The following is a 24937-nucleotide window of genomic DNA, read 5'->3' as shown; positions in this document are numbered from 1 at the left end:
TGTTTGTTTTAATGTGGCGCTGGGGATTGGGGATCAAACCCATTGCCTCACACATGCTGGGCAAGCATTCTACCACTGAGCCACAACCCAGCCCCCTCATTATAATTTAGCAGAAATGTGACAAATAAAATAGTAAAGACTGTTTTAATCTGTTGAGGCTAGCTCCTCCTTCCTCTCACCATCAATTATAATACTTATGAAAAATCAATACATCACTTAATTTTAAAAAAGTCTATGTATATAATTGGGATTTTTGTGAATATAATTTAAAAAACTATTTTTAAATACTTTACATTCCACATCCTTGGTTCATGTGACTAATATGAACATTAAAATGAAAACCTTAATGTCTTGGCTGAAGTTGCTGATAGTGCGCCATCCTGCATTGGTGAGGTGGTAGTTCACCCACCGCAGAAGTAACTCCTCTGGAGAAAGCTTCATCAGCTCCTCCAGTTCTTCACCTTCATTCAGCAATGCAATCAAAGCTGGGATGAAAACGAAAAAATGTAAATTCTTCTGAACGTGGTTTGTGTCAAAGAAAAGTGAACATTTTCGAAGATCTCACCTTCATTCCTGGAAATCTCAATATCAGCAAAAAGACCAACTTTGATGATCTGCCAGAGAAGTCCCAAAACCAAGTGAGGTTTTCCTTCTTTGAGGTCCTGTGCACCAATGTTGACCACTGTACAACCAATGGCTGAAGCAGAATTCAGGGCTAGGTTTAGATTTTCCTGAATCATCAAAAAAAAAAAAAAATTACAAATGAGGAAGTACTTTCTAAGTTCCTGTCTACAGGTTATTTGCAAGAAATAGTGGATTCTCACTCCAGTCAGAATGGCAATTATCAAGAATACAAGTAACAATAAATGTTGGCGAGGATGTTGCAGAAAGGTGCACTCGTACATACCAGTGGGACAGCAAACTGGTGCAACCACTATGGAAAGCAGTATGGAGATTCCTTAGAAAACTTGGAATGGAACCACCATTCGACCCAGTTATCTCACTAACCAGTTTATACCCAAAGGACTTAAAATCAGCATACTAAAGTAACATAGCCACATCAATGTTTATAGCAATTCAATTCACAATATCCAAGCTTTGGAACCAACCTAGGTGCCCTACAACAGCTGAATGGATAAAGAAAATGTGGTATATTTACACAATGGAGTATTACTCAGCCATAAAGAAGAATGAAATTATTGTATTAGCTGGTAAATAGATGGAACTAGAGAATAACATGCTAAGTGAAATAATCCAGTCCCCAAAATACCAAAGGCTGGATATTCTGATATGTGGATGCTAACCCGCAACAAGGAAGGGTGGGGAGGGGAAGAACAGAAGTTCATTGGCTTAGACAAAGAAGAATGAAGGCAAGGGAGGGGAGTGAGAATAGGAAAGACAGTAGAACGAATCAGACATAGCTTTCCTATATTCATATATGAATATATGACCAGTGTAACTCCACATCATGTACAACCACAAGAATGGGATTCTAATTAGTCTAAGTTATACTATATATATGTATAATGTCAAACTACACTCTACTGTCATGTATGTCTAAAAAACAAACAAAAAAGGGGTCAGTCCCACAAGACTGCACCTCCCCCAATCAAAAAATAATGGATCGCATGAATTTCAGATTTTTAAACATAAAGTAATATTTATACAACTAAATTACTACTATTAAAAATCTCATGGTTTTAACGATCATCTTTATGTACCAATTAGTTCAAATATGAATCCTTAGGCTATAACTCCTCTAAGATCCCACTCTAAGTTCTACCCTGTAAACACACTTATACCTACCTGGCTGTTCTTCAAGGACCTTAAATCCAGTAAGTCCAAAATAAGCAAATTTTCTCACCATGCTTTGCTGATCTTCCTTTCATCCCTGTTAAAACCTGTTTTTCCTTCTTTATTTTCTGTCTTGGATCACTGGACCAATTTTCATTCTTTCCTCTCTTCCCCTAAGTCAGAAATCTAAGAGAATCCTTGTGCTTCCTCGCCTCCCATGACCAATTACCTGTTTCTGTCAATTCCACTTTCCAAATACCTCTGAAAACTGTCAGTGCCTTTCTTTAACAATTTCCTAACTTCTAAAGACCATCCACAGACTTATTCTCTCCAACCCATCCTCCACAATGTCCTGCTTTCAGTGATCCTAGTAAAATATAAAGCTGATAGTGTCCCCAGCTTTGAAATCCTTCATATGTCCCCTGTTACTACCACTGTCTCCTCTTACTTTGTTCTGGTTATACAGATCCTCTGAACTTGCTGTGCCTTTGCTTGGAACATGCTTCCCCCAAACATACAAAGTTGCATTAAAACTCTGCTCAAATGCATATAACCTGTGAGGTTTCTGATCATCACAGATCTAATCAACAGCATCATCACTGCCCCTGCTGGTACTAGTTACCCCTATTTTACTCCTTTTCTGACATATATTTGTTTCTTGCTATCTCTCTCCCAACTAAGAGTATGGACTCTATAACAACAGGCACTTTGATCTGTTTGATGTGTTTTCTAGTACTGAGGCACATTTTATCTGCTCAGCAAACATTTACTGAATACATGAATGAATGGGTAAGAGTGAAAGAAGGTATGGAGGGAAAGAAAAGATTCATGTTTGAATCCTTAATGGGGGAAATCAAAAACTTTCAGGACTTCACTCTGGCCTCATCTCCCTGTATTTCAAACAGTCTATGGTTTGGCCAAGACACAAAGTCCTTTGACCTGTGATGTTTCATTTCCTCAAGTCGCATGCTCATTCCTCACCTCAAGCATTTTCTTTCCCTACAACCTCTTCCACACGAAATTAGTCACTCCTTTCCCTATATCATAGTTAAGTTGTAAATATGTGAAAAGAAGGAAGCTATTAACATACTCATATAAAATTTCACTGTTTAAATATAGTTAATGGCATATTGCTTTAGAAATTTTATTATTCTCAGTTTATAAAAGTAAAAATCATTACCCAACACTAATAAAGTCTCCATTTGAAAGCACTTCTTTTAGAAATGATGTGCAATTAGTTTTCATTTCCAGAAAAATTTTAAAGTAACTCTGAAGATGGATTTTACAGGTGAGTAAACCGAGGCACAGTGGTGGAGCCTGGGTATGACCCAGGTGGTCTCCAGAGCCCTTCCTCTTAATCACTGTGCTGTACTGGCACTCTCATGTGGTGATAGCAATAGCAACTATTTAATGTGCTGGTAACAAAAGCAACTATGCATAGAGTCTTCAAAGCACAGTAAATATTTCAGTGGCTTTCTCATGACATATACTAAAGCAATTTATCTTGCTAGGCTCTGAGTAAATGGCATTATCTCTTGGGGATCAGTGAGGAGTAATTAAAGGAAGCATTCGTAATTATTTTTGTGGCAATGTTCTTTTAAATATAGTTCATCAGAAAGCAGCAGAACCAGAGAATCCCTCAACAACTTTATAATTTCATAAGTAAATAAATATGATAAATATGAAAACACTGAGTAAAGTTAAAATATTCTATGGAAGTCTTAGAAGATTTTTAATAGCTTCAGATGTTTTTAAGTTACCTTAGATCAAATCAATACAACTTTCATGTCATAGCTTCTACAAATTTAGGCTTGACCTCTTTTCTCTCCAGAGAACAAAGGATGTTTGCTCCACTTGTGATTCCTCAGAATGCATCAACAGGGGGGAAGAAATTGACTATTACTGGAATCATTTCAGTCTATCTTAGAATAACTAAATTCATATGCCTTAACAATATGAAACGGATTCAAAAAAAGTATGTAACTTCACCAAGCTGATTGTAAAAAACCAAAACTTTTGACCACTATTCTCAACTTGGACACCGACAACCAAAACCACACTATTATCTACATTAATATGGCTCTGTAAGCTATTTCCATTGTCTTCACTGACTTTACTGTTCCTCTGTCTTCATGAGCATAATATTATTCTTCCAGGAATCTTGAACCAAGACAAAAGATTTGATTGCTCATTGCAGGCTTTACCTAAAAGACCCATTAGCCTTCCATTGAAAAACATTAGTGGACAACATATACCCTAATATTCTTTCATTCCTCACCTTGAAAACTTCCCCGTGTCACTCTACTTACCAGTCTTGGATTGTTGTATAGAGTTGCTGACACAACCTGAATCCAGCTCCTCTTGCCACTTCCCTCACATAGGAAAAACTCACCTTAAATCACAATTCCAATTCCCAAATACTTCCCTCACCTTCCCGGCTCCAAGACATAGCTAAAGTTTTGCAGGTGGTGTTTTTCTCTTACTGTAGTGTGTTGGGGATATAAGAGGGAATCATTTTTTGGTAGTGTTTTTTTAAACATTGGCTCTGCACACAAGTATATAAGGTGTCTTACAAGTAATACAAATTTTAAAAGTTGCAATGTGTATCTTTCAAATAAACAGTAGTTTCTATCTGGTAAATAAAAATTTACTGCCCTACTGTTAGTAGGGAATAGGAGAGCTACTATTGTCTAAAGCCACTTCTAAACATCTAAAAAAACAAGAACAGGAGAACTTCATGAAGAGGTTGCTCTCTAAACCTTACCATGGACAACTGCCCTGAGTACCCAGACTTTTTTCTGGGTAAGGACAGTGGGAAACCACAAACAAATGGGATACGAGAGAGGTGTTCCTCCCTGTGTTTGTGTCCTAACATGTAACAGGAATACTAACAAAAGAAACAAGGAAACATGGCAGTTTATCTGGATTACCCATCCATTTTCTCCCATCTTTTCTGTGCAATAGTAAACTAACAAAGAAACTGCCTACTTTACCAGGTAGAAAAATTCACACTGTTCTTTTAGGTGACTTCTTATATGCCCCTTCTATTTTTTTATACCCCTTCTATTTTTTTAGACAAAATTTTTAGTTGTTCATAGAACTTTATTTTTACTTATTTATATGTGATGCTAAGAATCGAACCTAGTGCCTCACACATGCTAGGCAAGCACTCCACCACTGAGTTACAACCTTGGCCCATATCCCTTCTATTTTGATTACTTTAACTATCCAAGTCTTCACTAACAGTCTCAAAAATGTACTATAAGTTTTTTTAACTTCATACCACTTTGCAAATTTCCTTTTCCATAAAGTTTCAATTTCAAATGTATATACTTTTTTTCTTGTTGTATACAAAGTATATTTACACCATTCATGTTTTCATACACGTACTTAGGGTAATGATGTCCATCACATTCCACCATCTTTTTTACCCTCATGCTCCCTTCTTTCTCCTCCCACCCCTTTGCCTTATCTAGAGTTCATCTAATCTTCACTTGCTCCCCCTCCCAACCCCACTATGAATCAGCCTCCTTATATTAGAGAAAACATTCAGCCTTTGGTTTGGGGGGATTGGCTTACTTCACTTAACATGATATTTTCCAATTCCATCCATTTACCTGCTAATGCCATGATTTTATTCTCTTTTATTGCTGAGTAATACTCCATTGTGTATATATACCAAATTTTCTTTATACATTCATCTATTGAAGGGCATCTAGATTGGTTCCACAGATCAGCTGTTGTGAATTGTGCCTCAATAAACATTGATGTGGCTGTGTCCCTGTAGTATGCCGTTTTAAGTCCTTTGGGTATAGACCGTGGAGGGGGATAACTGGGTCAAAAGTTGGTTTCATTCCCAATTTTCCAAGGAATCTCCAAAATGTATACACTTTTGTTAATGATTTTTTAAAAAAAGTTTTAGTTGTATATGGACACAATGCTTTTATTTATTTTTATGTTGTACTAAGATCAAACCCAGTGCCTCACATGTGCTAGGCAAGCACTCTACCACTGAGTCACAACTCCAGCCTCTATTTAGAAGGCTGTGCTATATACTTATTCAGTTAATAAGAAAGAAGGCATGACTTGTTATTTAGACTTCATCCTTATTTTTATATCACATAACTTCTACTCCATTAGGAATATCCAAATGAGAATTATAATGTTTTTTTCCTGTTTAAACTGTAATGCATGCAAGATAAAATTAAGGTCATATATATGTGTACATTTGTATACAATGTACAAACATATGTACTTGGTATGTATGTGAGTATATTCATTGCATTGAACTTTTCTTCTTTCTTTCTTTCTTTTTCATTTGGTAACGAACAGATTCAACTTCCTATAGCTAGTCTTGTGTTGGTTTCCTGATTTTCTGGATTCTGAAATCACTATCTTTTGTTTCGGAGAGTCTTATACACATAATTAATTGTTCCCAGTAATGATACACAAGCACAAGAATGCAGTTCAGTAGTACTCTGGGTAGAGAAAAAAGGTGAGAAAGTCTCCAAGATTACAAGTCCTCTTCTTTACCTGATCTGCCCTTTTCCCTGCTTTCATAACTACTATGCATTACTTCACCCTTTCCTTATCTTTTTCTTCTTTCATGTATCACATGAATATATATATATATATATATACACCACATAAATCTACCATCAAAAAGTGAAAAACATTAACACAATCTTACAATCTTCAACAAATGAATTAGGCTTCTTTGGGATAAAATTCCATGTGAAACTAGTAATTTTATAGCAAATCTATTATTCCCTGAGTTCTGAAATCCTGAACAAACAAGACAGAGTTAATATCCATGGTAACACTTTCCCCTTCTCAAAATCTCAGTCTTTTTTCATTCTATATTAGTACTCTCTTTCAAGCATTGTAAAAGCTTAGGCTACCAAAAGAATTCTATCTCTAAAAATAAAGGAACAATACTTAACCCCTCAGATCCATTCTGTAGCTACTGCAAAATATTTACAGAATATTTTTCTTTGTTTTTTCAATGCACTGCATACATGTATTAAAATTAAAACCAAATTAAGTTTATAAAAAAGTAAGAAATGTTGTACTTCATATTCATATTGTATTTCATATTGTACTTGTTGTACTTCATATTCAGTGCCATAAAAATTTATGTGACACATGTATTCTAAAAATAAGAGGGATATGAATATTTTCAATAATCACAGCTATTAGCTGAAGAGAAGATTCTAGCACAAGAGGACCTGGCAACTGCAATTAGAAATGGGCTTCTTTAAAAATGGTAGTTTTTACTAGGGATATGCAACATTATTGGCCTACTGGCAAGTGAGAAATCAATAAAGCCATGTAGTCAACATCTAGTTTTATACTTCTCAAGAATAACAGGAAGAGGGAACCCCTTGAATAGTCTTAAGACTAACTATGTACCACTGATCTGAGGTCCTAGCTTCCAAAAGAAGAAATCTAACAATTTGAGCAAAATCAAGTTTTGTACTTGCCAAGTGAAGAAACCGATTAGCAGTAATTCAATTTTAATAATTTTGTTGTGACCACACATTAAATAGTTGCTATTGCTACCACCACATAAGAGTGGCAGTACAGCATGATGATTAAGAGGAAGAGCTCTGGAGACCACTAGGATCATACCTTGGCTCTGCCACAGTGTGCCTGTCAGTGACCATTATCTCATCAACAAATTCATGTACATGTCTACTATAAGGTTACAGGAAGGAGTAAATGGGATAATTCACATGGTGTGTTTAGAATAACAACTGGTACCTAGTAAGTACTCAGTAAATTTTAATATCCACCCATTTATGTAGACATTTTGAGGGAAAAATTATAATTATAAATTTCTGGATTTCAACAAGATCTGTATAGAAAAGCTGAGTACAGAAGAATCTAGCACAAAAAGAATAAAAATTGTGTGATATACTAAAACTTTGCAGTGCTGTTTTTACAACCAGCCAACAAGATCTCTGGCATCAGGGCTTGGGGTGTACCTCAGTGGCAAAGGGCTTGCCTAGCACGCACGAGGCCATGGGTTCAAGCTCCAGAACCACAGGGGGAAAAAAAAAGAAAAAAATAGTATCAAGTAATCATTAACAATTTCATTATTACAATAACATAAGTTGAATACTATTAACTTAAAGTAACTTAAAGACAGTTACCTGAAATACTTAGAATCTTTTTTTTTTAGTTGTAGATAGACATAATACCTTTATTTTTTATTTATTTATCTTCATGTAGTGTTGAGGATCAAACCCAGGGCCTCACAAGTGCCACTCTACCACTGAGCTACAACCCTGGCCCTGAAGTACTTAGAATCTTAATTCTACTTATTACCAAATGCAGCTGAGTTTTTATTTAATAAAAACCAAGTTTTTATAAGAAAACAATTATATTAAATCAAAAGTTTTACCAGGGCCCAATTATCCATTAATAAAAACCTTATAGTTTATACGTAGTTTATACGATAGTAACATATTACTAGCAAAGGACAAATACTTACAGAAACAGTAAAAGGAGTGAGCTTTTTCTTATTAATGGCTCTTTCATCAATTGTATCTGGTTCAGATAAGTTGATCATTTTGCTAAAGAAAAGAGAATAATTTAGTTTAAAATTCCAGAAATTTTTTTAATTTTGCAAGTAACCATAATAAATTTTGAAGATAATAGTTAATTTCTTTAAACTGTTTATAATCATATCAGTTTTTAAAATCTAAGAAATATTTCCTATCTTAAAATATATAATTGCAGTAATCTTAGCATTTACTCTCAATTATTTTAACCATCTTGCATTTTCTTTTTGTGACTCTTTATTTTACTTAATGATCAATATTTCATGTAAACAAATTCTCAAGAAGCCAAGTGCTCCATGAAATAGTATCAAGACTGTTAAAATTACTGTTATTGCAGAAAGATAAGGAGCCAGGAACTTTGTCTTTCTAGGACTTCAACAATTCAGACATCTTTAAAGAAATAATATGAGTGTTGTCTGTTTCTTTTAGAATATATTTAATTTACACTAGGAAATTCTCCAAAGGCCAGAGGAAGAGATCAGAATTGCAGGCAGTGGTTGAGGTATATATTTCACATAATGACCTAAACATTAATAACTCATACTTATGGATAGGAGTTGGTTTTTTTTAAGTAAATATACAGAAAAAAACTAAAGAAATTGTTAATAATTGTTAACAATGGGTGGTAAGAATATTTCTGATGGCTATTTGCTTCTTTGGAAGTTCTTGGTATTTTCATAGAGTTAAAAAAAACTTTGTATAAAGAAGTATGCTGGGAATACAAAACACACTTAGAAAGTCTATGGTATATGAACAGAATAGACTAAAGATCCAAGATCAATTTAAAACATTATTTTCATTTATATACAACTAAAATGTACCTTCCTTTTACATCTGATCATCTTCCTGTCCCAGTGAATAGTCAATACTCCCTTATCAGGAAAAAAAAAATTGTGACAATGTAAACGTTTTAAAATGCATCTACGTATCAACTCAAAACTTTCCTGGATTACTATGATAACAGGAAAATAAGGGACTGCATGGGAAATGTCAGAAAACATATAGTACTTAATTTTCTATGCAGTACAAATCCTACAAGACCTGCAAGTACCCACTAATTCCAAAAGAACACAGATTTGCTGAATTGTAGTTGTCAAGGAATTGCTCATCAAGAGGGACAGTTAAGAACAATTTCCTGTAACTAGACGTTCGACTCACCAGAGAAGGATGCCGTCTGCAAGAGATGTGAAAAGGCTGTCATCGTTGGGATTCATAGGTATAAGATGCTTACAGTCAGGGTCATTCTCTAGGGCTTTGTTTATCCAGTTAACAAAAGCCACTTTTTCTTCCTCTGGAAACAAAAAATGTTGATAGGCAAAGCACATTTTACAAAGTTTATCAAACACTACAAAAACATACTTTTTAATTTATGTTTAAAGATATCAGATGACTATTAATAAAATTCTACTAAAACACTAAATGTTGAAGAAAGGGATAAAGGGAAATTCATTCTACTCTTTCATCTAAAATATTAGCACCGAAGGTAGGAAGGTACATATTTTAAAAGAGCACGACATTTGATTTGATTCTAAAATCTTTCCAAATATGTATTGCTTCTGAGACCTAATGAATCAGCAGCGAAACATCAGAGGTCAAATACAGATACAGACACAGATAGATACCCACAAAGATCCATTATAATAAATTCCACCCCTAAAAAGATTTTTGGCTTACAAAATAAATACTGAATTCAATCAAGATTTGTTTAGTGCTGGAGATGTAGTTCAGTTGTAGAGCTCTTGTTTAGCATGAGTAAGGCCCTGGGTTGGATCCCCAACACCACAAAATGGAAGGAGAGGACAGGAGATTATTCAAATGAATAAAACAACTCCATTTCTGTGAAATCTTTACCATAAGAAAATTGTCACAAATCTAGATACCAGCACTCTCTTAGTCATCTTCATCATTGACTTCTCAATACATGGCTTATAGTATGGGTACATTAATCTTCAGAAAGTGTTGTTGTGCTATTTAATAAGGAAAATAGGAAGGAACTTGAAGTAAAAATGTTCTACAGCTTTATTATTATTATTCTGTAAATATAAAATTATTTAACAATATAAATCCTCAAAGTGATTAATCTCTCTTTCCATCACAGTTAGCAGAATTAGATAATTTTCCTAAGGGTATATCTGGCAGGTACCCTCAAAATTTAATCCACCATCTATACAGTCAGTAAAAACATAAAAAATCATCAGTATTTCTCCTTTGTACATATCCTCATGTGCCTTCTTATCTACTTGTCCCACCATGAGTATCTCCTTAGAAGGACTCAAGAGTCTAGGGATTTAAAGATCACTAAGATACTATACCTACCATCAAGAGATTATAGTGTAATGATAAAACAAATATCCAAAGAAATGACACATAAGGGAAATATATACACCACATATACATGCAATGTTTTAAAAGTTTGAAGAAGGAAATAATCACTTGTGTTTGTATTGATCAATAAAGATTTACAGAGCTGCGTGCAAGGCACTTGCCTGTAGTCTCTGCTCTCCAGGAAACTGAGGTTAAGAGACCAACCTGGGCAGTGAGATCATCTCAAAACAAATAGCAACAAAACAAAGGCACTATTTGAAAGGAAGGCTATCAGCAGGTAAAAATGGGCAGAAAAAGGGAAAATGTTCCAGGTAGAGGAATAAGAAATGACACACTGCAATGGCTTTTGTTTTATTTTTGCCATAGAGGGGACAGTTTATAACTGAGCAACATCCTCAGCTCTTTTTCATTGTTTACTTTCAGATAGGAGTCTTGCTAAGTTGCCAAGGCTGGCCTCAAACTTGTTATCCTGACTCAGCCACCTGAAGTGCTAAAATTATAGGCCTTCACCACTGGGCCCTGCTGAGATAGCTGTAATTGTTTTAAATGGACAATAACAAGTGTTGATACAGATGTGAAAAACTAGAAACCTCATATGTGGCTGGAGGAAATGGAAAACAGTACAGCAACTTTGAAAAACAGTTTGCCAATTCTTTAAATTAAAAATATTAAACAGAGATATCAAAAGATCCACAATTCCACTCCTAGGCAGATACTTAGGAGAACTGAAAGCACATATCCACACACACAAAAAAAAAAAACACATACATGAGTGTTCACACAACATTATTCATAATGGTCAAAAACTGAGAACGACCCAAATGTCTATAAACTCATGAGAGGATGAACAAAATGTGATATTATCCTCAGAATGGAATGTTCAGCAGTAAAAAGGAATGAAGTATGATATATGCTATAACATAGATGAACCTTGAAAAATGGTAGTGAAGAAATGCCTATCAATGGAAAGGCCACTGCAATGATTCTATTTATATGAAACTTCCAGAATAGGCAAATCTATAGGAACACAAAGTGGGGTGATGGTTGCAGAGGCTTCAGAGAGGGGGAAATGAGGAACAACTGCTGAGGATCTTGGGGTTTATCCCTCTGTAATGAAAATATTTTTAAATGAAGTATGATGATAATTGTACAACTCTGAATATACTGAAAACTCTGAATTATATAATTTAAAAGGGTGCTATTCTCAATATCACCATTATATCTCATTAAAGCTGTTTTTTTAAAAGCCATTATATGTTCTATATCTTTTTCTACATAATAGGTGGAGGTATTCATCTGTTAAAAGTCATCAAGTTGGGCTGGGGTTGCAGTTCAGTGGTAGAGCACTTGCCTTGCACATGTGAGGCACTGAGTTCAATCCTCAGCACCACATAAAAATAAATAAACAAAATAAAGGTATTATGTCTGTGTACAACTAAAAAAAATTTTTTTAAATCATCAAGTTAAGAAAAGTCTACTTTATGCACTTTACTATTTATATCTCAATAAACAGGTAAAAATCTGTGGTGACAGATATCAGAGAAGTATTTATCTCTGGGGAGAAATAGCTACTATTAGGGGCATGAGAAAGCCACACAGGATGATGGAAATATTCCATATAATGATCTGGCAGGAAGCCACATGGATATATGCACATGTAAAACATTTTTGAGCTATGTATTTACAATTATAGCACTTGGCTGAATGCATATTTTACCTCAATGTTTTTTGTTTTCTTTTTAAAATATAGTCATTTCAGTAGAATGGACAAGCCAAAGTTGAGGTAAAAGGTTAATATCTTTCTGGCATGGTAGTGCACAATAATCCCACTATTCAGGAGGCTGAGGCAGGAGGATCACAAGTTCAAGGCCAGCCCGGGCAATTTAATAAGATCCTATCTCAAAACAAAATGAAAAGGACAGTGGGTACAGCTAAGTACTAGAAGGCATGTGCTAGGCCCTGAGTTCAATCCCCTGTGCCACAAAACAAAGAAACAACAAAAGTGGAGGTATCAGTTACAGACTAATTCCTTTACCACTAATTCCCTAGTGGGAAATGGCTAAGAAAAAATACAATGGATAGGCGAAATCTGAAAGAGGAAAATCCAATTAGAAAGGAAGAGGATCAAGAGGACAATTAACAAATTCCTTTATTCAAAGGAAAAATGTTACAAGGAATTTTATCAAAAGCATAGTTCTAATTATGTTCATATGAATAAAAAGGAACTTGGCCAAGGGTTCTTAGACATCTTAACCCTGAGAAGTAAGCTTAACATGGGCCAAGACTCCTCACCGTAAGAGTTAAAATGACTCTGGATTTCCCACTGGGCAACAATCCAGTGGTTCTATCAGATCAAGCAAATCAAGTACCGTGCTCTCTAATCGCTTGGTTGCTTGATTTAAAAAAAAAAAAAAAAAGTCAAAAAGCTCAGCTTTTGGAAAATAGAAGGGGAAAAAAATCCTTAAAATAAGCCTTTCCACCATTCCTCAACAGTTCTAAAAGTAAAGCCACCTTTCTAGTCAGGATGAAAAATCCATTCAAAAGTCATGATAAAACATAGCCAGTGCTCAAACATAAACAACTTTCATTCTGTTGTTTTCGATGTCTGTTGTCTCTCTGATGTCCACTGAACCTGACAACATGGTTGGAATTCGTTGATATCAGTGATTCTAGGATATTTTCATTTTGACATTGAGATATATTTTAAATTTGAAATCACAGCATAATTTAGTCTGGAGGACGGTTTTTCCCCTCAATGATAGACAAAATAATGGTATGAATTACAACAAATGGCATCTTAGTTTTGTTGAAGTGTGGCACTTACTGAATCAATGCCTAAAAGATCAGATTTGGGGTGGTTGTTACCTGAGTAAGAATGCTGTGTGCCCTCGCTGGAAATGGATGAAGTTCCCCCAATAGCAGTAATCCCTTCCCTCTTGTTAATTATTTTTCGGAATGTTTTGCTGATATCTTTGCTTTTTAACTCTTGCATTAGCTAGAATGGAATACAAGCAAAATTGAGAATAGATAATCATAAAAATCTGGTGAAATAAAAGATGTTTATTTGAAATGACACAAAAATAAATATGAATCAAGTGTTTGCATATTGAATGCTTGTGAACAAAGAGAACTTTCATGTCATTTTATCAAAATCAAAAAATGAATAAATGTCTGCCCCCCTGCCAACCACTGGAACAAGTCAAAACTAAGCTTAAATTGAACACACCGAAATTATTCTTCTGGATTTGCCATGATTTTTTGTACTGAAAATCTAAGGATTCCTAACTAACCACATGATAAATATTTTTAAATTCCTTAATGAAGGCATTTTCCTACCTAAATATTCCAAATGAATACATGTTAAAGTAAACATGTCAGCTATTGCAGGGAATAACAGGCTTATAGAAACACCCTCTCTTCATCTCTCTTATTGGACAATTCAGAGATTGAAGAGGCTGACATTTCTCCATGTAGCAGCCAGTGATTTGCTGTTGTTAATGCAAATCTAATCATGTCACCTCATACTCTTCCTTCCCTTAACTTCCTGTTGTTAGGATTAAAAACCAATATCCTACAAGGACGTTTTGTTTCCTTAAATAGATCCTGAAGTTCATAGTCACTAACATACCCACTGTTATCAATATCTGCCAGGATATAGTAAGAGCTGTCATGACCTGATCTGAGTTTTCCAGCTATGATCCTTATCCATACTACCTCAGCTGCAGCATACTATCCCTTTTTTCAATTGCTTAAGAGTAACCACAGGGCCTCTGCACATGTGGTCACCTCTACCTCCCAACAGCCTTTTTCTATTTAACATCTTTCTTCAGATCTCAGCTGGGTCTTCACAGGGATACCTTTCCTGAGACGCTGAGTTTTCCAGCCTCCCCTCAAAGTTCAATTCCTTCTACTTACAAACTCTCATGGAACATGCACCACACTGTTCATAGCAATTATCATAGTTGATATTATTTATCTAGTTATGTGATATTCTGCATTCCCAACCACATGTAAACTCCATGAAAGCAAGGACCATGTCTCTTTTTGCTCATCCCATTATTCACAGTGCCAAGAGCTCAAATGAGGAATGCAAAAACAGATCATTTATATTTCATAAGTATTTATTCAATTATATTCATGGATAATAAAAAATAATTCAATATAGTTATTGTAGGACATGAACTACTACTAAACCTGACTTCCATTCAATGATATTTTCCTTTTTTTTTTTTTTAGTTGTTGACAGACCTTCATTTTATTTATGCACCGTGCTGAGAATTGAACCCAGTGCCTCACACATGGTAAGCAAGTGCTCTACTACCGAGCTATAGCCCCAGCCCCTTTTCCTTTGTTTTTTGAATTTTTTATGAAAATTATTTTTACAATAATAATTAGTAGTAGTGTTACCATCATTTAAAAATGTTAGATTTTCTGGCCTCTCCAGCTAGATCTAACTAAAGCTAGCAATGACATTATTAAAATTCTGCTTGAAGTAAAATGAATAGTAACTAGAAGAGAATTAGATTACTTACCGACACAAACTCTTCAAAACTGATTTTGCCATCTTTGTTGTTGTCAGTAACTGCTAGAATTTTCTCCACAATCTCGCGTACCTTGTAGCCAGGAAGAGGAAGGCTTGCTTCCTTAAATAGGTCCTGAAGTTCATAGTCACTAACATACCCACTGTTATCAATATCTGCAAAGATATATTTAGAGATGTCAAATATCATTTGTGCTGCTGAAGACGAATATTCAGAAAGCCACTTGGAGGATTCACAGGCATACATACATACCCGTATAGTTGCACCTGAACTGTACAGGGTATCAAAACACTCACATTTAAATGAGGTTCATCTGTATAGAACCAGGTTCCCTACATGTATTTTAAGTGTATGGGGGCTGGGGATGTGGCTCAAGCGGTAGCGCGCTCGCCTGGCACGCGTGCAGCCCGGGTTCGATCCTCAGCACCACATACAAACAAAGATGTTGTGTCCGCCAAAAACTAAGAAATAAATATTAAAAAAATAAAAATAAGTGTATGGTATAGACAGTGCCTAGATGGGAAACTCAGTTTAAAACATGACTAAATTTCAAAGAAATAAGCTGGGAAGTCTCAGATATCTAATATATATACATATATATCTAATATATATACATACCTAATATATATACATATATATCTAATATATATATATATATATCAGCGTGACCAAGAGGGAACACCCATCCAGACTTTAACTTAATGGAATTTACAAAATGAATCTGCTGGCCCCACAACGCACATAAAATAGGTACATTATATAAAATACACCTCAAGTATTTTTGTTTTACATTTCACTTGGTGGCAGTTCATTTCATTTGTCAATAATTCACTGGGTCTTCATTATGTATTTATGATACCATTATGTATGCTGAATCATGTCTGATGTCATTATGAGACCGGGTTGTCAAGATATTTCACACCTATATTTGGACTTTGGAAGCAGGTTTCCAGGTGTTTTCACATTATCACTGAGATCTCTTTCCTGTGTTTTCCTAAGTACTGGAGAGTACTTCTTGATTCAGAACAAAGGCAACACAAAACACTTATATCCAGAGTTGGCAACAGAGCTATGGACTGTTTTGCTTGTTGCCTGGGTCCACCTTGTACAGGCCCTCTTTGTTCATCGGGCAATAGCTACTTTGTTACCCATATTTTTTTTCTTCCCAGTAAAAGAGCTCTCATCACTGTAACTGAATTAATGATATGGCCAAGTACTTATCTTTAAAACTCAAATATGAGAGTTTTAGAATACTCCTCAGAATGATGAACTAAACTAGAACCACCAGTAACCAATATAGTGCTATAATCCCAAAGCAGCTAGGAAGCTGAATTGCTTGGTATTGTAATAATGCTGCTTTCTTTGAATTTAGAGGCAAAACTTCATTATTAGTACAGCAGGAGTTCAGAACTGCTTCCCATAATTCTGAAGTTTATAAATAGACCACATTGACTTATTGCTATCCCAGCAGTATAGAGGGAAATATTGGAAAATAAAAAAAGATTGAGGAAATTATTTACCTGCCAACAATCATGCTGAACTAAAATGAAAAGTAAGGACACACAGCTTTGAAGATGGACAAGTCTGGGTACTCAAATGCCAGCTCCATCCCTACAGCTTCTGCAGTTTTGGTGTGATATTACAAGAACTAATAGATACCATTTAGTAAGCACATAGTCTGTGCCAAATTATTTACTAAGAACATGACTTACCTTATTTTATGGTTATTTAACTATAAGATCATGACTTTAAAAGAAACAAGACTTTCTTCCAAGTAACAACAATAGCAAACAACCTGATTCAAAAATAAGCAAATATAGCCAGGCACAGTGGTGCACACCTGTAATCCCAACAGCTCAGGAGGCTGAGGCAGGGGGATCACAAGTTCAAAGCCAACCTCAGCAAAGCGACTAATTGAGACCAAAATAGGGCTGGGGATGTGGCTTAGTGGCCAAGTGCCCCTGAGTTCAATCCAAGGTACCCCCCCCAAAAAAAACAAACAAACAAATGGCCAATAAAATGAAAATATGTTCAACATTGCTAATTCTTAGGGAAATATGAGCACAAACCACAATGAAATTCCACTTCACATCCCTCAGAGTAGCTGTTATAAGATAAAATATAATACCACTGCCACCAATAAGAACAACAATAAAAAACAAGTGTAGGTGAGGATATGAAGAAATTAGAACACTTGGACACTGCTGGTGGGAAGATAAAATGGTGAAACCACTATGGAAAATAATATGATATTTCCCAAAAAAATTAAATATAGAATTTCCATATGGTCCAACTGTTCTACTTCTGGGTATAACTCCCTGCCTTGGAAGCAGGGATTCACACAGATATCTGAATAACTGTGTTCACAGCAGCACTATTCACCATTGCCAAAACATAGACCCAAACCAAATGGCCATCAATGAATGGATAAGAAAAAGTTATATATAGATATACATGATGAAATACTTTTTAGCCATAAAAAGGTAGGAAATTCTGATACACACTATATCGATGAACCTGGAAGACATCAGGGTAAGTGAAATAAGCCAGTGACAAAAAGACAAATATTATATGATTCCACTTAGAGGAAGTACCCAGGGCAGTAAAATTCATCCAGCCAGAAAGAATATTATTTACCAGGGACTAAGGGAGAATAAAATGGGGAATTATTATTTACTAGTTCTAGAGTTTTAGCATGGGAAGATGAAAAGAGTTTCAGAAAAGGATGGTGATGTCATATACAAAACAATGTGAATATACTTAATGCCACTAAACTATACACTACAAATAGAGTGGTAACTTTGATTACATTTATTTTACCATGAATGTAAAAAGAAAACAAAAGAAACAAGACTTAGAAATATTTTGACTCCCCACTTTCTCCAGTGGTCCCCAAATCCTCCATCTAATAAGGTTGGATGGGTGTGTCCCTCTGTATCTGAAAGAACTCGTAATGTACAAGTTAGCAAGGGCTTGCTGAGTACATGAGTCACAGTTTACCTTGTAAATAAAGTCAGCAAATACATATTCTTCTAGTGTTGGCAGCTCCCTCACACAGAACAAAACACTCTGCTGTCAGAGTTATTCCATTAGTGAACTGCTTATTCAAAATATTATTAAATAAATATTGCAAGATTATATGTCCATGAGTCATAAAGGTTAAGTTGGTGTGTTAAAGAAAGAACATAGATTACTAATTCATTCATTTCACTAAGACCTAGGTAGCTCTTTTATTTATACCTATGAAATAACTGGAATACCAAACTAGGAGATGCATGTTTATTATCTTTTCTGTTTCAGTACCTGCAATAAACAGAACTTTTCAATAACTGCCCACTTTGTGTCTTGAAATGATTCTAGGCATTTATACAATACTGCATAAAACTTATTATTAATAATTTTCTAGGAATCATAACCTATTTATGCAGTGTGCTAATGACAAATATGCCATCCCCAGGAAGAAGGAGAAGAGCCCAGAGAATTATAGAATTTGCTTTATTTCACAGTAATGATTTGTAAATCATGAGGCTTTACTTTTTATTTTTAAAAAACTTTGCTTATTAAAATAAAATCTCTTTTCTTTGTATTGCTTTCTAAAATTCATCCTGCATTGCATTTCACCTACATTAATTTTAGTCATTACTCACTACATTGATGAGAAATCTAGGAGCAAGACTAACTGGGATCATTATATCCTCCCTGGTGTACCCTCTGACTCGGGATTTTCCTGGAGTGCTTCATTGCCTAAGGGAAAATGTCTGTTGGGGAGGGGGCAGAGATGGCATCTCTATCCCAAAGTCTATTCATGGTGCTCAACTTTCTTTTGCATGTATTTGTAGACTAAGGCAAAAAAAATGGTATTTATGTTGTCCTCTTTGTTTACTAAAAGTTATCTAAGAAGAAAATGCAGAAGTATTGAGATCCAACCAAGTATGAAGAAAAATTGGGGAAGAAAAATACAAAGCTGTTGGGCTGGGGTTGTAGCTCAGTGGTAGAGCAATTCCCTAGCCCATGTGAGGAGCTGGGTTCAATCCTCAGCACCACATAAAAATAAATAAATAAAATAAAGGCACTCTGTCATCTACAAATAAAATTGTATTTTTTAAAAAAATAAAAATAAAAAGCTGTCAAGATGTTCATGTCATAAAGACAAAACAGTGGCTTTTTAAAAAGCAAAAGAAGAAAAACAAGACATACAGCCTTTAAAAACAATACTAAAATTTTTTTAAATTATGCGTGAGAAGGAAAATAAGGCACATGACCTTTAAAAACAACACTAGATTTTCCAAACATGCTGCATGCAGTCAAGAAGTGTCACTACTGCTAGTGACAAAGACGTGAAGGACAGAGTTCAGCTTATACACAAGGAAGTGTTTCTATGTTTTTTTCACTGTAATGAGGATACCAGTTAAGCATATTCAGTTACACTGTCATTCATTAACCTAGATTATGCTATGCAAAGAAGTGATCTAAGAATTCAAAGTCCATTTCATCTAGAAATTCAAGCCAGTCTTTATTTTATCTCTCAGAATGAAAGAATCCAGTGAAACCTAGATAGAGAGGGGGTGGGGGGAAAGGAATAAACCTGAGGATCACTAGTGAAAATAAATAAAACGTACTGTTCTGCTACTGAAATCTGACATCAGGCAGAACAGTCACAGCACATTTCCTCTTCCTCAAGCATACCTATTTTATTAAATGCTTCTTGCAGTTCTTCAAGCTCCTCCCGAGAGATGGTAGTGGTACTATTTTCCATCTTTGGACAGGAAAGACTACTTCAGGACTTTTTATCTAGAAAAAGCAAATAATGAAAAGAATATTAGCCCTTTGGAAGCATTTAAGCAATATAAGGTACAGAGGGAGGACACAAGAAGGGAGGGTATAAGAAATCATCCATAAGGTCTGGCTGACAAGGAACCAAGGGAGCAGGTAGGTCTCCCAGCAACCCCTTCCCAGACAGGCCTGCAAACAGTAACCTAGACACAAATAGGGACGCACATTCTTCACACCCTCTGCTTTCACAGGGTACAAACGTTTCTCGATAGCCTCTATAATTTTCATTTACATTTTATCCTACTAATTCAGCAAAATCAGCATTTCGAGTTTGAGAAAAGTATAACATTTATAAATGTAAAGGAAGAGATCAGAAAGGAAGCTGTGAAGAAATGAATAATGTCCACAAAAAGGGTAAAGGAAGTTCAAGTCTGTTCCCCTAGGGCTGGCGTTTGTGGTTTGAAATGTTTAGCTTTAAAATAATCCAGACTCTGCCACATCCTTTTGCCTTCCCTGTGTTAGGCCTTTCCCAGGGCAGCAGGGCGCTTCTTACTGAGCAGGGAAGACAAACTCAGAGAGGAAAAAAAAATCTGTAATGTGAGGCTGTAAGAAAGTAAGAAGGTGGTGTTCCTCATAGAGAGTAATTGCTAACAAATGCCCCAAATTGAACATTTAAAGCCTCATAATTCTACTATCCAGAAATATAACCTAATATCTTTCTGCTATCTTTCTTTCTGGTTTACTTTCTAAGCCATGTGTACCTTTGCTAAGGGGTGAAAAATGTGAGCACACTATCTTAAAACCTTTTTTATAGGTGTGGACAGACACATTATCAGTTTGTTTTCATATTATCAATATGATATTTAATGGTCACATATACTATATTGTAATTAATTTGATAAATCTCTTTGTTTCAGGGTATATGCATTGCTTCCCATTTTTGTTATAATACTTCAATGAACACCCTTGTAGAAAAATCTTTGCTCAATTCCATGTTTTCTTTATAATAATTATCTAAAAGTAGAATTACATTCTTAAGACTTCTGCTAAGTAGCAGTGCAACTCACTTTTTAAATTATTTAGTGGCTTGTATATTCAGAGTAAAGCTAAAGATGAGTACAAATTACATGGCATTCCTCTGTGTATACCAGTTATATCAGATTGATAGGTACTTCAGAAAATAAATGAAAATTTGTGCTTTGTAAGACAGCAGGGCTCAAAGCTGTAGGAAATCTTACATACTTTTAACTATATTTATATAAAAGGCTTGATATCCCTAAAATTTTAAGGGAAGCACATCAATTTTTTAAATAATCTATTCACTGAAATTTATCACTGATTATTTTTAAATCATATTAAATTACTCTCAGACCTCTCAAACAATAGAATTCACTTGTCATTTAGGATCTGTACACCAACTTGTTTAAAATTTAGGTGTTTTTTCAAAATAATAGATTTCTATCTTTTAAAAGGGGGGTGCTGGTTCTAATTTAATGTACAATTAAATTTTTAAAAAAATATTCCATTGCCCACTACTTAATTTTACACTATTTTTAAAAAATTAGAAGACTTCAAATGAGTGAAGAGGGAAAAAGGGATTTTACTCCCTTACATCTTAGCATTACTCATTTTATTGAATTCTCACTCTTAGGTTTTCTGTAGTTAAAACTATTTATAGACATAGTTATTTTGTATTGAACGTAATTAAATAGCCTTAGTAGGCTTTCTGAGCATAATTCCCCAGGACTGAAAAATGTGATTCCTGTTGTGGCTGACTCTGAATCTTTGTGGTCTTGGTCATCGTATATGTCCTTTCCACTATTCAAAATTGTTTCTATCTCTTGCTTCACATTTTAAAAATAGTGGTCCAATTTTAGTATCTATCCTGAACCGAAGGCTGCAAATTAACAGTCCTTGTGTTGACTCTGCATTTGAAATGATCAAAAATAAGGTGAGGTTCTATTATTTAGCCATGCCTATTGATATTTACATCATCTGATAATTATATAAAATATTTTTGTTCTCCCATAATAAGGCAAAAATAGCATATAAACTTAATCATAAAGCAATTTGCTAGGCTGGGATTATGGCTCAGTGGTAGAGTACTTGCCTCACATGTGTGAGGCACTGGGTTCAAACCTCAGCACCACATAAAAATATTGTGTGTATCTACAACTAAATTTTTTTTAAAAAAGCAATTTGCCCATACAGTGTTATGCTTTTTATTTTTAGCATATAAATGACACAAATGAGAAAATACAAAATGATCTTCAAGAGATTATCTTTTATTTATTTATTTATTTATCATTTTGTAGTTGTAGATAGACAGAATGCCTGTATTTGTTTATTTTTATGTGTTGCTAAGAATCAAGCCCAGTGCCTCACACATACTGGGCAAGTGCTCTACTGCTGAGCTACAGTTCCAACCCTTCAAGATATACTCTTGAAGTCAGATGTGATGGTGCACACCTGTGATCCTAGCAATTCGGGAGGCTAAGGCAGGAGGATGGCAGATTTCAGGCCAGCCTGAGAAACTTAGCAAGACCCTATCTCAAAATTTTAAAAAATCTTTCAAGGGTGGGGATATAGCTTGATGAAACCCTCTGAGTTCAATTCCAATAAAGAAAAGTAAGTATGGAGAGGAGTGGGAGGGAAGTGGTATCTATTGCATGTTTATAAAATATTTCTGATGGGGCTGGGGTTGTGGCTCAGTGGTAGAGCTCTCGCTTCACACGTGCAAGACCCTGGGTTTGATCTTCAGCACCACATAAAAATAAATAAGTGAAATAAAGGTATTAAAAATATTTCTGAAAGGATTCAAGAAAATGCTGTCAGACACTGATTCTCTAGAGGAAATGGAGAATTGGAGTCAGACTGGAAAAAGAACTTTCTTTTCATTATGTATTTTTTTTTTTTAGACCATAAGCCTACAAAGACCAAAAGATAGCTAAAAAACAATAAAGGCAATTGTAAAACACTAAATAAAACAAATGTTAATGATCTGAAGGTACACATTATTAAATACTGATAATGATAAATTCTACATAAAATACCTATTATCTGCGTTAGTTTTCAATAAACACACCCATATCTCCTTACAATGTACAATACCAAATACTAAAATAATTCATACTATCCTAAATACTAAAATAATTCATATCTACAAAGGCATGAAGACTTGGTAGTAAAGTGGTTAATACTATATTGCCTTTTTTCACAATAATAGAATCATGTATTAATATGCTGTATCAATATTTTTCTATTTCTTTTTTTTTTTTTTTTTTTTTACAAAATTGTGATGATGTTAGGATTCTTTAAAAAGCTTCGGCATATGGTATAACTTAGTGAGCATTTTTTTTTTAAGAGGGGAGAGAGAGAGAGAGAGAGAGAGAGAGAGAGAGAGAGAGAGAATTTTTAATATTTATTTTTTAGTTATCGGCAGACACAACATCTTTGTTTGTATGTGGTGCTGAGGATCGAACCCGGGCCGCACGCATACCAGGCGAGCGCGCTACCGCTTGAGCCACATCCCCAGCCCTAGTGAGCATTTTTTACATAGCACAATAAACTTATTGAATATCATACTGGCTAAGAAAATACAGGAGTTTTTTGGTGCACAAAAGGCTATTCTAGTTACATGATCCCCAGGCTTGCTATGGTGTTTTTCATTTAAAAAAAAAAAAAGTTTTTGCTATAATAAAATAGCACACTTTTTAAAAAAATATGTATGAAAAAAAATCCCATCAAATATATTTTTAAACTGGTATGCAAAATTTTAGAAGAAAAGCCCAATGACACAATAACTAGTAACCCATATTTTTCTTATTAGTCCTGCACCTGGATAGTTCATGAGCCACATACTGTCGAGAGAGAGAGAGAGAGAGAGAGAGAGAGAATTTTTTTAATATTTATTTTTTAGTTATTGGCGGACACAACATCTTTGTTTGTATGTGGTACTGAGGATCGAACCCGGGCCGCACGCATGCCAGGCGAGCGCACTACCGCTTGAGCCACATCCCCAGCCCCACCATATACTGTCTTAATTGCTTAGTGTATATTCTCACTTAATCCTCACCACTCTATGAGCTAGGTCCTGTCCCCATTCTGACAATTAAGAAAGACACAATCATGGGAGGCATAATTTTCTCGAGGTCTCCAAGTAAGTAACAGAGGAAGGAAGGAAATGAGTCTCCCAGCTGAGCTGAGCTGAGAACCCAACTATCACTCTTGCCCCTAGACCAGGATGGAGGCCTCCCAAATGGAATCTGATATCAAGTCAGAGAAATGCATATTTATTTATTTCAATAATCATACAATAATTTACATTATATATTTAAACTTGGGGAAATAAGACCTTGCATTTTAAAAGAAAATGGCTTCTGTAAAGGGTGGGGGTAAATTTTAGTTAGATCAACTCATTTATCAAGCAAGTATAACTTATGGACTGTGAAACACTCTAGAACAGTTGCTGGTATTTGCTTTGCAATTTTAGATATGAAGAACTTGTCACTTAGTATCCAAACACCTAGCTTGAGGCATATATATACATAGATGCGCCAGACAGCTCAGAAGAGCTTAGCTACAAAAGTCTGCTCTGAAAGATGCAGTCCAGAAGTCACTAGGATCCCTGACAAGATACCCACGGATGGGGAGGGTAAGCTGAATTCTTTATATAGAGACATTTCCCATGGATTTTGACATATTCCCTGTATTTCTTCAATAATTCCAGAACTGCTTTCCTCTCCCACTTTTTTAAGCAAAAGCATTTTAAATTGAACATTCTTTCACCAATTAAAGCCTTTTTTTTTCTTTCCTAATCCTCAAGTATGCCTTGACACAACCAAATATCTACTGAAATGTAAAGAAAGCACATGCCAAAAAAGAAAATTTCAATTTAGATGAAACTGACTCTGGTCTTTTATCCTCCCTCAAATTTCT

The 24937-nt window shown here is 35.1% G+C and overlaps 1 protein-coding gene across 1 annotated transcript in view; it reads right to left on the bottom strand.

Moving 5' to 3' along the window:
* The window catches only part of PLS1 (plastin 1), a 48255-nt gene extending 28260 nt beyond the window's left edge, over window positions 1-19995 (bottom strand). The window contains exons 1-7 of the mRNA XM_081301817.1: window positions 19913-19995; window positions 15218-15381; window positions 13551-13680; window positions 9519-9651; window positions 8291-8372; window positions 566-731; window positions 343-485 (exon numbers count right to left, since the gene is read on the bottom strand). Coding sequence (XP_081157943.1) covers window positions 343-485; window positions 566-731; window positions 8291-8372; window positions 9519-9651; window positions 13551-13680; window positions 15218-15381; window positions 19913-19982 — 888 coding nt within the window. The 5' untranslated portion in view covers window positions 19983-19995. The remainder of the gene's footprint in view (window positions 1-342; window positions 486-565; window positions 732-8290; window positions 8373-9518; window positions 9652-13550; window positions 13681-15217; window positions 15382-19912) is intronic.
* Between the last annotated feature and the right edge of the window lie 4942 nt (window positions 19996-24937).

The sequence above is a fragment of the Spermophilus citellus genome, assembly GCF_964194105.1.
Source record: "Spermophilus citellus genome assembly, chromosome: 7".
Taxonomy (NCBI): Eukaryota; Metazoa; Chordata; class Mammalia; order Rodentia; family Sciuridae; genus Spermophilus; species Spermophilus citellus.
Note: the sequence above shows the minus strand (reverse complement) of the source record. Positions and strands in the feature narration are given on the sequence as shown.